At 29.8% G+C, this 14,263-nt stretch overlaps 2 protein-coding genes across 2 annotated transcripts; both read left to right on the forward strand.

The window, feature by feature from the left end:
• Positions 1–717: 717 nt before the first annotated feature.
• LOC145842199 (gephyrin-like) lies at positions 718–2,727 on the forward strand. The gene has a single exon (XM_082949603.1). It carries the CDS (start codon positions 730–732, stop codon positions 2,605–2,607), a length of 1,878 nt encoding a protein of 625 aa, XP_082805729.1. The 5' UTR covers positions 718–729; the 3' UTR covers positions 2,608–2,727.
• Positions 2,728–3,720: 993 nt separating this feature from the next.
• On the forward strand, positions 3,721–5,341 carry LOC145842568 (cytochrome c oxidase subunit 5B, mitochondrial-like). Its single transcript, XM_082950030.1, has 3 exons — positions 3,721–3,865; positions 4,514–4,708; positions 5,140–5,341. The coding sequence occupies exons 1-3, from the start codon at positions 3,739–3,741 to the stop codon at positions 5,265–5,267; spliced, it is 450 nt and encodes a 149-aa protein (XP_082806156.1). The 5' UTR covers positions 3,721–3,738; the 3' UTR covers positions 5,268–5,341.
• The last annotated feature ends 8,922 nt before the right edge of the window (positions 5,342–14,263 follow it).

Raw genomic sequence — 14,263 nt, forward strand, 5'->3', positions numbered from 1 at the left:
TTTATGCTTTAAAATTATTTTGATTGTTATTTAAACCTTTAAACACAATCTAAATCTCAAATAATTATACGTTCAAATTAGAATGAGAATTAACTGCTTAAAATTAAGACTATAAAAATACTTATGGGAAAAACATTTTTAAATAAAAATTCATCAAACAATATAAATGTCTATTCTTGAATTACAAGTTTATTGCAGCAATCCCTGTGGCTGTTTTAAATAGCAATGTTCTTAACTTTATTCAACATCACATCAGGAATTTCTTTTCTGCTCTTTATTTTTTCCTTATCTTTACTGTATAAAAATTTATAAATATTTTCATGTGTTTCTTTCTGGGATTTCTCCTTAACACCAAATGTTTCAAACACAAATTGATGTACAGTTACAGCCTTATATATATGTGCAATGAGTTTGAATCTACGTTTAGTAAATTTTTGATTACAACTTTCAGTGACCTAACTTGAGCAGGCTGGTGTCTCTTACACTGAAATAAAGTTAATAAGAAAGTTAATGTTATAGAAATATAAGTTTGAATGTTTGAATATTAAAATAGTAGAGTTTAAAGTAGTATATGTGGTAAAGCCTTTTAACTGTGTTGCCATAGATGTTACAAAGTTTATAGTTGTAATTTGTATAGTCTATTTTTGAGTTACCAGTTTTACTTTTAATCTAAAATAAAAAAATATCACAAAATATTACTTTAAGTCCCAGATATTATAAGTACAACAAATGGAAAACACTCTGAACGTTGGTGTCTTGACAGCCAGCGACAGATGCTCTAGGGGCGAGCAAGAAGATAAGAGCGGTCCCAAAGTTGAAGAAATCATCTCCACTTTAAAAGGCTTCAATGTAGTGATAAAAAGGCGCATTGTTCCAGACAACCTGGAAGACATTAAGAACATTTTGCTAAAATGGTGTGATGAGGACAAGCTAAACCTGGTGCTGACTACTGGAGGGACGGGTTTCTCCCACAGGGACAACACCCCGGAAGCAACCAAAATGGTGCTGGAAAAAGAAGCACCAGGGCTTCAGATTGGCATGTTTGTTGCCGGGCTCAAGTCCACCCCATTTTCAATGCTGTCAAGGGCCAGGTGTGGTTCCAGAAAGTCAACTTTAATAGTGAACTTGCCCGGCAGTGTGAAAGGAGTCAAGGAGTGCTTGGAAGCGGTTCTTCCTGTTCTCCCACACGCTGTTTCCCTGCTCAGTGACAACGGCAAGACCGTAGGTTGTTTGAAGTCTGAACCTCAGAAGAGCACCCATCAGTGTGGCTGCTACAGGGCAGAAGATGAAACGTCCAATCAAGCCACACCTAATGATCCTGAAAAAGTAGCTCTGAGGCACAGAAAGTCTCCTTACAAAATGATGCAGATGAAAGAAGCTGTAGAGCTGGTTTTGCAGATGTCAACCAAACTGCCAGCAACAAAGTTACCTTTTAACAAAACACTTGGCAGCGTGTTAGATGAAGACATTGTTTCAAGAGAAAGCATACCTCCCTTCAACGCCTCTATTATGGACGGATACGCTGTTGTTTCTTCCAACACGCCAGGAAATCTATCTGTGTCATCAGCATCTGTGTGTGGAGACTCTCCAACTCAAAAGAGCAGTGATGCCCTGAAACAAGCGGTCAGGATCACCACTGGAGCCCCTGTACCTGAAGGTTTTGACTGTGTGATACCTGTGGAAGACACTGAGCTGCTAAAGTCAAGTGAAGACAACAAAACTGAGCTTGAGATCAAAGCGCTGGTGGGGGTCAACAAAGGTCAGCACATCAGACCAATGGGCTGTGATATCAATGTTGGTCAGCAGCTGATAAAAAAAGGCCATCTGATGACCGCTTCTGACGTTGGAGTGTGCGCCAGTGTTGGCAAGACGGTATTGCAAGTTGTGAGGAAGCCCACTGTGTGCGTGTTTTCAACTGGAGATGAGCTCATCAATGCTGATGAGCCCACCAGGCCAGGCTGCATCAGAGACTCCAACAGGATCACCATGATTTTGACCTTGGAAAGTGCTGGTTTTAAAATTGTTGACATGGGGATAGTCAGAGACAACCCTGAGGATCTTTTGAAGGCCTTTGAAGAGGCCAGCAGCAAAGCAGACGTTGTGGTGACCTCAGGCGGGGTGTCCATGGGTGAGAAGGACTACATGAAAGGGGTTCTGACCAAACTGGGAGCAACAATTCACTTTGGCAGGGTGTTCATGAAGCCGGGCAAGCCAACCACATTTGCAACGTTGGACAAAAATAACAAGAGGACTCTGTTCTTTGCCTTGCCTGGAAACCCTGTTTCCTCCATTGTAACCTGCAACTTGTTTGTGCTTCCTTCGCTGAGAAAAATGAGCGGCCACGAAAACCCCAAGGTTTCTATAGTGCAGGCAAGAACAACAGAGGATATCAAGCTGGACCCGAGGCCAGAGTACAAGAGGGTCAAGTTGGAATGGGTTGCAAGCAGCAGGGAGTTTGAATGCAGAATACTGGGTGGGCAAATGAGCTCGCGACTGATGAGCATGAATCAGTGCAACGGCTTGCTCGTGTTACCACCCAGCACTGAGAATGTGAGGAAAGTTGAGAAAGGCCAGTTTGTTGATTGCATGGTGATTGGATCCATTTAAAAGAAAACATTTATAAAAAATTTATTAATAAAACTTTTTTAGATTCTTTGTTCTGTAACTTTCATATAAATTTAAGAATTTAATCTGTAATTTTGTCATGTTTTAAAAGTTAACCACAAATAGCAATATATACTCTAGTTTGTCATGTTTCTTAAGATTTTGAAAATAATTTAGTTTTTGAAATATAATCTTTTTGTAATATTAAAATACATTTTTAAGACTGCAAAAGTTTCAAGTACTATAAATAGTGGCATGTTTATTACTTGATTTAATTATTACTTACTTAATTATTTACTTGATACCATTGAAAAACGACTACTATAGTTTATTAAAAGTTGTTGCTACTTTAATTTCTTTTTCTTCTTTTTTATTTATATTTAAGAATGCATTTGATCATAAATATTAAAGTTTTCTGAAAATTTTAAGTAGTTATAATTTTCTTTTCCTTATACTTTTGTCCTTTTAAAAAATTAATACATTGAAATTTTTGATATTATACATGACCGCAGATAGTTTCTGCTAGTGTTTAATTAGATGTTTTCAATTTATTTATACATATATATCTTTATGTATGCACTTTAGAAAATTAATCATGCATTTTAAGCAATTGACTACTAGTCATAAAATTTTTATTATTTATTCTGGCTAAGATCTTTTTTTAAAGATATAACTTAATTGATCATGTAATAATACTGTATTTATCATAATGTAAATAATTACAGCTAGTATAACTTCCACGGCATATACTAAGTTGCCTGTATATGGCAACAATACTATATTAAAGTAAACTTTGTTAAAATCTAATTTGTACTATTCATTATATTTAATCATAAATATTTTTAGTGAAAGTTCTTTTAGATAATCAATTAGTTTTTATCATTAGATATTTATTTCAATTTGGAGTTTATTTGTTTTCCATTTTGGCAGTATTAATCAAAGTTTGACTATTAATTATTCATATTTAAAAAAATTCAGCGGAAGTTAGTTCTCATTATATCGTAAAACACATAACTTTAATTAGTTTTAATAAATATTGATATTTAAGTTTATTTATTACAGTTAAAAGTTATAAATTTCAAATATTAACTTTTCACCAAACTATAACACAGCAGAATCATATAAAAGTAAATAATGTTGGCTTCTTCACTCCGCAAAACTGGTGGCATGCTGGCCAATCAGATGGTGAGAAAATCAAACTTCAGCACCACCACCGCCAACAAGTTCATCTTCGGCGGACTCATGGAAAAGCTCATTCCCAGTTAGTTGATTGTTGGATAAAATCAATAAAAAGAATTGCTAATAAGTTTTATCAGTTTTATGAAGTATAAAATGAGAGTTTGTGGAGAAACTAATTCCGGTTAATTGTTGATTAACTTTATTAGTTTACTAGGAACTCAGCATAAAAGTATCTCAAATTTATTATTTAGATAATTAAAATAAAGTTTGGAAAAAGCAAACTATACTATTGAAAACAAATTAAATATTGTTTTTGTATTCTTAGTTTTAAAACATTTACGTTAAAAAAGTGTTTTTTTCATACGTTTGATCATACATCTAAACCAGGGTTTCCCAAACTCTTTTCCATAATGCCCCCTATAAAGAAATAAACAAAGCTATATCCCCTTCCCACAACATTTCCCAAAGAACTAACATTACACCTAAGACTTGTATTTTTATGTTTTTAAAGTTATGGCTTCACGGCCCCCTGTGGCCCCTTTGCTGCTAATGGTCCCTTAAATTTCAGTAAAGGCCTTGTTTTGGAAACCTTGTTTTGTACTGTCAAAAAAAAAAACAAACAACAATTTTTATTGCTTGTAAGTTTGACAATGATAATCAAAAACCTTTTTCTGTGCTCACAACATTTAAAATTTAAATCCGTTTACGAAAATCCCCTTACTCGAAACAGACAAGCCACTGTTGAGCGACGCAGCGTTGGCGGTGGGATTGGAGAAGCATGAGAACAAGTACATGTCGTACCCGGGAGATCCCCTGAACACGAAACACATCAACGAGACCTACAAGCCTCAGGGGAAGGGGACCAAGCAGGACCCCTTCATCATACCCTCGCACGAGAAATCCAGATTGTGCAAAGTCGATCTCGGTTCGTTTTATTTTGTCCGAGTATATTTTAACTTGAAAAAGAGCTGTTACTTTTTGTAAATTTTGATAAATAAATGATAGAGTTTGTTAAATTGGTACATGATATGTATGTTTCCTATTTAATCATATTTGAACGAGCTAATATACTTATTAAGAAATATTTGGAGCAGTATGTTTTGAAAAATTAATTAACATTGTTTAAATCCTCTTTATTTTAAACTTGTGTGCCAGTAGCGACTATATTTTAACAGTTTAAACCAAAGTAAAGTTAGAAACTTTATTGTGGCATATAATTAAAAAAAAAAAACAGAACTTAAGATGTTGAATTAAGAAAAAAGAGTTATTAACTTGAAAAGTATTTTTTAGTTTAGTATAAAATGTTACGAAAAGTATTCAATTATGACGTCACTAACAACTATGTACGTCACACAGGCGACGAGGACTTCGACCTGCCTGAGTTCACTGTGACGTTGGAGAAGGGAGGAAGGTGCCCGGTAACCGGGGCCCACTACAAATTGGACTACCACCCCGAGTGGGCGATCGTTGAAACCCACGTTTAATTAGTTGTCATGATAACTGCAAATTTCCATTCTGTGTTGTCAGTTTAATGTAAAAAATAAAAAAACAAATATTTTGTTAATCTATTTTTTCATAAAAAAGCAAAGTTTGTTTTGGAGTAATTTTTATTTAATTGTTGATCTTATACACTATACTGATTAAATTTCATTTAGAAAAAAATCTTGTTTTTATATGAGTATAGAGGCATTGCAAATAAATTACGTTGACTAAATTTAGGGACATTTAGCAATTGTCATAAACTTTTTGAACAAAATGTTTGATAATCAGAGTTAATCTTTTATAAAACTAATCATTTTACTAGAGTTAAAGAAATGCTTTAATTTTATAAAGTTTCATTAAGATAGCCTACAGTAATTATTTAAATTATTTAAAGATAGTTTTAAAGTAAAAATTAAGTAGTTGATTTGTAACATGGAATATCTATTAAAAGTTTATCATTGTGTAAGAGTTTTTAAATTAAATGAAAATTGATATTGTCTTTAAAGTAACAATAACAATGTTATTTAAAATTTATTTTTAGAGCACCAAGGTTAGATTGATGAAACTAGTTCATATCAACTCCGCAAAGTAGTAAAATTACAGCTATACTAAGTTATGATGAATTATTGAGCAGTCTTTGTTGAAAAATAAGCTTATCTAATGTTTAATTTCATTTCTCAACAATTTTTTTTTCTTACTAGACTTTCAAAATACTACTGTAGATCGTTGCTACTATATGAGTTTAATTTCTTTCTCTGGGTTTAAAGCTTTGACAGAGTGTTTGAGTTTCATTTCAAACAAACTTTACAAAAAAGTCGGTTAAATTTGCTGTTTATAACCAAAATTTTTTTTATTAAAATTTTATGATGTTAACAACAGCAAGTTATAGGCTTGAGAAGTTTAACATAATGATTTTTCTATAAAAAGCTATTCAAGTATGTTGTCTTTACATGGAAAATTTCCATAGATAGACTTTAAAAAATTAGCATAACTTATTATTTTGTCTACAAAAAGTTTTTTAAGTGTTAAACTTTTACATAGGAAAGTATCATTCTAAAAACGTAACAAATAATGTATCCGTGACTAACTTTGATCTATAATAAAAAAAGGTTTATTTTGAATAATGCTTCAACTACTTTTTTTAAAACAAAAATAAATCAGTCTTGAGTTAATTAAATGTGTGGTCACGTATTTTACCAAAAATTAAATTTCAACAAAATCGATGTCAAATAGACTGTGTTGTCTTCAGTTAGTAGTAATATTTTTCAAATTCATGACTATTTCCATTGGAAGCTTAATCTAGAAAAATCAAACTGGTGATCTACGGATCCGGCTGTTTTTTGCTCTTCTCCAGAATTAGAAAATAGATCGGGATCCAGTTTATTGGATAACAAAGACTTAACTTTCCGCGATCTGCTTCTTTCAAATTTTTACTTAGACTATTTTGTTTTTGCTTTTTTTAATAGAAATCTTCAACGTCTTTTAAGTTTCTAAGTATTCAATTAAGATTGTTGTTTTCGACAGTTTCAGAATAAGTTATTTATAAGCATTTATTTTAATGAAAAATGCATGTATAAAATCATATTTCAAACATTTGTGTAATTAAAAAAAGAGCGTATGTTATTAATAATATAATTAAATTAAGAATTGAAAGTATTACTAAGTGATTAAAGTTTTTGAAAGTTAAAGTTTTATCATTAGTTTGTTTTACAAATAAAGATTAAATAATCGTATTTCTTAATAATTATGTTTTTTTTTGTAAAAGTTTGTAATTACTGGTTAATAACAGTTTATGTTAAAAACAAAATTTAAGTAGATAAATTAAAATTGAATTCATCTGAAATTAAAAGAAAAAGTCCAGTACTACGTGGTTTACAAAAAACTTTTATTCCAGTTATACTGTTAAAGTTGAAGAATCCCGACTTTTTAGCCACATTATTGAAATGCTTAAACCTTTTTACTTGACGCAGCAGTGTAGTAGAAAAAATACAGCTGCGAAGTGTATTGTTGTAAAAGCACTGATCTCTGTTAGTTTTAAAGAAAAATGTCAACCGGGTCAAAGTAATCCTACAATCTTGGCAGAAAGTATAGAAGGTCAAAAATAAAGGTTGTGTACTACAAATGAAAGGTCACACCTAAACTTTCATGATAACAGCTTGTTGTTAGTTACAACAGCTGTTGACCTACGGTATCGACACTATTTTCTTTCTATTCTCAAACAGGAGCTTGAAAGGTTGTTAAAATTAGAAGTAAAAAAAGCATAGTTGTCGTTGACTTTTCAAAGGAGTCGCTTTCCTCTAGTACCGTCTTATAATCCTCAACTATCTTTAAATGATGTTCTAATATTTTTTCTTCGTTTTACTCCATGTTTGAAATATAAACAACTACAGCCACTCACGAAAGCGAGCAACAAAATTTAGTTGATCAAGAAATTGAGGCATAAACTAAGTTTTTTTTTGCTGAAAAAATTTACTTAAACGAAATAAAGAAGCTGAAGTCTTATCTTTATAGAAGTCAAACAAAAAAATAAACCCACACCAAGGTTTGCAAAAAGTGTCTTTCGGCACCTCCATCACCTGTTTATTTGAAAGGTTAATTTTTGATATTTGTAAATTGTACGACCAAAAGTAAAATCGACTGCTTTCAAAGACCGACGAAAAATTTTTACTTCTTCACCTACATTCTACCTAGAGTAGGTTTCTTTTAGCTTAATAGCGTAGACGTGAGTAAATGTATTTTTTCTACGTACTTTATATTATATGTCTAAACATTTGCTAAGAAGTTAATCTTCATCTTGATTTCAAACTTTATTTTTTTTTTACATCATATAATGAACAAAATTCAAGTTCAGTTACGTATAAGTAGCCTGAAATCATATCTGAAAATTTATGATAATAGTGATTTATTGAACAAAACGAAAAACTGCTCAAAACTTTTTGGTTCAAGGACCTGGAAACGCAAATAGACCTCTCGGTCATCGAGTTGCATACCCAACTTTATCAAAATTATAATGAGCTACAAATGAAACAAAAAGTAAAAAACTTTACATTCAAAATTAAAACTCTATAACGAAAAACTCTATGAAAAGTGAAACTATTAAAGTTTACAACATTAAATATTTTTCTAAAAAAAAATATCAAACAAATAAAATGGTTTTCTACACACATACACCTAACATTATATACACATAAAATATACACTAAACTCTACGTCAAATGGTAAAGTTTCTATCTGAAATGTTTTTAATTTTAAAATTTATCAATAGTTTTAGCAAATAATTTAACCTTTTATATGAGTTAAAAAATAGAAAAAAAATTTAAAGTTTTTTTTTAAAGTATTTTTAAGAACTTAGGCTCTACTGTCAACTTATTTCAATTTATTAAAAATAAACAAAAATAAATTAAAGCTATAACATAAAAAAATCAATAAACATATAAAATTTATTAGCTGCAATATTAAAAAAAAAAGTAAAATAAAGCTGTATCCATAAAAATAAAAATAAAAAAGCTAAACAAGATAAAAAGTATAAAAAAAATATGTCTTTTTAATTAAAACTATCAGTTTTTACAACTTTTAATAGATGCCTTAATATATAAATTTAAATATGCTAAAACAATAATGTATAAAACCACAAAAAAAAGCACTTAAATAGTATATAAGTCTTTTCTTTGAAAAAAAAGGAAAATAATATTAATAACAAAGTTAAAAAGATAAAAAAACACTAATAATCATAAAATAAGTCAACCTATTACTAGTTTTAAATTTTTTAAGTGATTTCAGATCATGATTTTAATATTTAAGTTTCTTTGTTTTCTGGCAACAATATATCTAGAGACTAATAATTTTATTTACACAGATAACATGTAGACTATGAAATTGTTTACTGATACACCAACAAACTACAAAGAGAAGATTTTGTATTGACAGGATTTTTTGTCTTGTTTGTACGACGTTAAATAACTTTTTTACTATTTAAAATAACATAGTTTAACGATAACATTGTTTTTTTTTTTAATAAACTAAAAAAACATTTCATAGTAATTTAGTGGTAAAATAAGAGTAAATTTTTTCTAGTTTGTTCTTTATTAACACTACATAAAACTTAAAGTGCTAAGGATCCTAATTTTCAATAAAATAACCGGATCAGATCGAATCTTTATATTAAAAAAATTAGATCCTAGTTAGTAGATCTGATAGATCACTGAAAAAAATCAAAACAATTGTTTCAATTTACACAGTTTATAGCTCAAATACACTTAATATATTTTGTGTAGTAACAAATAACAAATATACGTTTAATATTATAACATGAAAATATATCCTTTTCTACATAAAACTAACGAGCTTTACTTTTTATTTGCAAATCATTCGTAGCTAGAACCTTTTAAAAAATTTTAAACAACGGAATGCTGCAATTTTTTTTCAAAAAAACTTTATAATCGCATTTAAAATAATGTATGACTTTTGTAAACTTACACTTTATAAATTGATTAAGAAGTTTGTAGTAAATTCAAAAGGTTATGTTAAAAAAAATCAACGTTCAAATTTAATAAAAGAAAAACGCTCTAAATTACTAAACTAATTTTTATGAGCTAGAGTAAATTATTCTAAATAAAGTTTTTGCTAAGTGTTTATAACTATTGTAAATTAGAGTTTTATCATTAGTTTCTTTTGTTTAATTTTCTTAAATAATCATGTTTTTTTATCAAAAAAGTTCTTTAAATCAATAAACATTAAGTAATGAATCAAAAATATCAATAAAATTATATTTAATGTTGTTGTTCATTTTATAAATAGTAAAGGCAAAAGTAAATTAAAATAGTTTTATAACTTTGTTATTTTGGTTGAACTAGTAACAAAATATAAATTGATTTTTATGATAAAAGAAAAACTTTTTAATCATAATGTATATTAGATCGTTTATAAAAAAGAAAAAAGCACAATGTTAAACTAAAAGAAAACTCTAAAATTTGATAAATTTATGATTACAAATTCGTTTGCAAATGTTTTTGATTATGTGTTTCCATATAAAACAGCTAAATTGAAATGTTAACTTTACTTACAAATGCGTTGATAGTAGAAAGCTCTATGATACCATTTATAAAGCTTAATGACATTTATAACTTAATATTTAAACTGTTATATATTTAGCAGTCTTTTAAAATGTATAATTTTTATAATAAAAACTAAATTAGTTTAATATTGTGATTATAAAAGCTAATAAAAGAACAAAGTTACTTACTTGAATTTATTTACAATGTAACTTTATCTTAAACTTTACATAAAGAATATTTTCAAACAAATTATTTTATAAGTCTTCTATAAAAAAAAAAAAAACACAACTTAAAACTAAAACCAAACTATAAAGTTTAACAAAGCAATGACTACTAACTCATTTGAAAATAGCTATGATTACGTGTTTTTCAAAATAAAACAGCTAATTCAAAAAGTACTTAGTTTGAATTTTGAGTATATTGATAGTTACAAAGTATTGTTTGAAAGAAATAAAGTTTTTGTATTGCAAGTTTTTTCTGCAACTGCAGCAAGCAAGAGATTGAGTTGAGTAGATACTTAAAAATACAAGGTAGCTGTTGAGTTGAAAGTTTTTATTTCAGACTTAATTATGTTTAACTTTGTATGTCTAGTAAAATTTATTTTAGCCTTCAAATATATAACTTTTTCAATTAAAAAAAGCTTTAATTTATATGTAATAGTTTTAATTAAAAAGACTAGTCATTAATAATCAAAAATAAATAATAATTTATTTAAAATTAAAAATTTTAGTGGAGATAATTTTAAGTAACCATCAAAATAACATAGCTCCTTTTTATTACACAAAAAAATTTATAGGTATAATCTAGTTATCAGTAAAATGTCGTTTACACCGTCCAAAGTGCATGAGCTTACTGAAACCCAACTTTCCATTTCTTCTTCTAAACCAATCAAGCAGAAGAACAATGTAGCGGGGTTCGTTGATGATCGCGGATCTCAACACAAGCAAATGACTTTGGTGTTTCGCGACCTCACAGTCGCTGATGTCCCGTTGGCTGGAAGCAGCTTTGTTCCTGCCAGCCAAGTTCCTGAAAGTCTTATGGATCTCTTTGGACCGCAAGTTGAAGCTCCGCTGAAGTTACCCGTGCGCCAACCTACTGCTAAGAGGTATCCTCAACCCGAGCAAGCCCCGGTCTCTGTTCCAACCACCGAGAAGCTTCCTCCAACTGTCCAGAAGTGTCCTCAACCAGACGCAAGCTTTGCTCCGACCACCAAGCGGGCGACCCGCAAAAAGCCGCTCAGCGACAAGCAGGTCGCAGTCAACAGGCTGAAGAAGGAGTTCGTGGAATGCCAGACGTACCCGCGACCGGGGTGCAAGGTCGACTTGAAGGGCGATAGCATGCTGGAGTGGGTGTGCACGATCGAAGGCCCGCCGGACAGTCCTTTCGAGGGGGGCAAGTTCCTGCTGAGCTTCGTCTTCCCCGACCGGTACCCGTTCCAGCCGCCGAAAGTGACGTTCCTGACCAGGGTGTACCACTGCAACGTGGACGGCGAGGGCCGCATCAGCCTGGACATCCTCACCGCCAACTGGGTTTCCAGCTACACCGTCGCCACCCTGCTCCTCTCCATCCAGTCCTTCCTCACCGACTGCAACCCCGCCCTGCCCCTGGTGCCCGCCATCGCGCACCAGTTCGTCAACGACCGCGAGAAGCACGATGAGGTCTGCAGGGAGTGGACCAGGAAGTACGCGTCCTGATTGTTACGTCATACCGTGAGTTTGCGAAGATTGTCTCGTCATAATGTGTGTTTTTGAAAATATTGTTGTTTCTTTTGTTGCACAATGATACTATATAAGTTGTTTTCTAAACAATTCTTAGTTTTGTTCTTTCATTCAACTTATTTCTAAAGTGTTTCTGTGTTCGGTTTTGTCATGTAACGTAATAAATTCTAGCTATCAAAGATGGTTTATTATTGTTTATTTAAGTTATACATAAGGTTATAAAGAATGTTTAAAATTCTAACTTCAATGTATAAAGACCAGTACTATGTTACTATGCTAGTACTCCAGAATAAATGAAAATTGGAATTTGAAGCTGCAAATGTTTTACGAATAATAATTGAAGTTCATGGTTTACTAGCTAGTTTTTATAACTAGTTATACACATTTACATGAACTTTAAATTCTGGTTTTTAAGTGATCTTATTTAATATAGGTGTTAAATAATTTTAATATACTTACTAGATATTTAAGCTGTAAGTTCTGTAGCTTCAAGCAGTTATACATCATTAGAAATGAAATCGTATCCAAACTTTATAGTTATATTTTTTGACTAACTTAGTTCGTTTCAAGACATTACAAAATTTACAAAATAAAATGTATACATATGAAAATATTTAATAACTTAAAATATGTAAGTAAAAAATATATGTAAAAATTATCTGGGATTACAGAAGACAATAATCTGTTAATTTTGATTGTTTATATGTTAATAAATTTTTGTTAATGAGCTACCTAAAAAACTAAATTTAATAAAATTAAAAGTAAAAAGTTATCTTGTACAATAACAGTTGCTGTTAATTTCTAACTGGTATTGCTTGAATGAAGCTTTTGTACTTTATCTCTATTAAAAGTAATACACAACCTTAAAGAAATTTTAATTGAAAAACCGACATCTTTACGATAGAACTTCCAGCTTAAAATTTTATTAATATATTTATAAGTGTGTGCTTTAAAAAAATATCAAGTTAAAAGATTAAACTTAAGGTTTAATATTTGAAATCTGAAAACTACGTGTTTTTTACATTGTTAAACTATACTTTACGAGCGGTAACTTAGTTGGAATAGAAATTTTTTAAACTTACTTTTACATTTATAGAAGTCAAAAATAAGATACTTTTCGAAAACTTGAAATAAATGTTTTGACCTTAACAATTAAATAAGTATTTAATTTTTTTTTTGTTTCAAATTATACTTACATTTATACGTGTTCATATAAGTTGTGTTGTTGTTTTCAAATCTGTTTTATTTATAAAATATGCCAAATATAAAAAAATATAATTATTTTCAAAATCTTAAATTGTAAATATCATTAAAAAACATAAACAGAAAAAACAATAGAATACATTAAAAAACATACAAATAAAAGTATAAAAAAAATTAATAATAGATAATTAGTTAACAATTATAGCGATCAGAATTAAACATGCGAGAAAATTAAAAAATTTTAAACGGGCCTTGCATCAATAGTTAAACTCCAATTCCATTAAAATTCTTGTCAAAGGTAGGCAAAGAAACATTCTTTCGAATAAAAAAATCCTAGTTGCTTTAAAGTCAAGGAAAATAATAAGCTTTAAAGTTTACAGAGTCTAAAAAAGTTTTGAACATGGCTAAGTTGACGATCGTAAACACTTTATCAAATTGTTTTTTTTTGCTTTTGTTTGAAAACAAAGAAAAGTGTTTATGAAATATTAAACTTTTATTTAATTTCTATAAAACAAATCTTACCTTGTGTTTTTTAATCCTTTGAACTATATAAATATATATAGTGTAAAACAAAAATTTTCAATAGGTTAAAACAGAACGATAGGTGATAAAACCGTTATAATTTAAATTTATAAAAATAATACTTTATAAAAAATATTTCCATACAGTTTTTACTAAGCAATTTTAGTTATTAAGTACATTATTTATTTTAAACAAAGCAACTATAATCACTGCGAAAAACTTTTCAACTTCAATGTTTAAAGTTGTTGTTGAGTTTGTAAAATTTTGTTTATTTAAGCTTATGATATGACTTTTTGCACTTTGATTTACTAAATAAACGTATGACTTGAGATAACGCTAATAATGTATCATTTTGTTAGTTTGTCCCTTTTGAATTAAATTTGTTCTGCTAAAGCCAGAGCTAAAAAAATAAAGTCAATACTAGTATAACTTATAACCTATAAAATATTAAACTGGTTTGCAAAAATATTATTTAAAAAGTATTTCTTAATCAGAATGTCA

This window comes from Thalia democratica, chromosome 8 (genome assembly GCF_965202585.1).
Source record: "Thalia democratica chromosome 8, ktThaDemo2.hap1.1, whole genome shotgun sequence".
NCBI lineage: Eukaryota > Metazoa > Chordata > Thaliacea > Salpida > Salpidae > Thalia > Thalia democratica.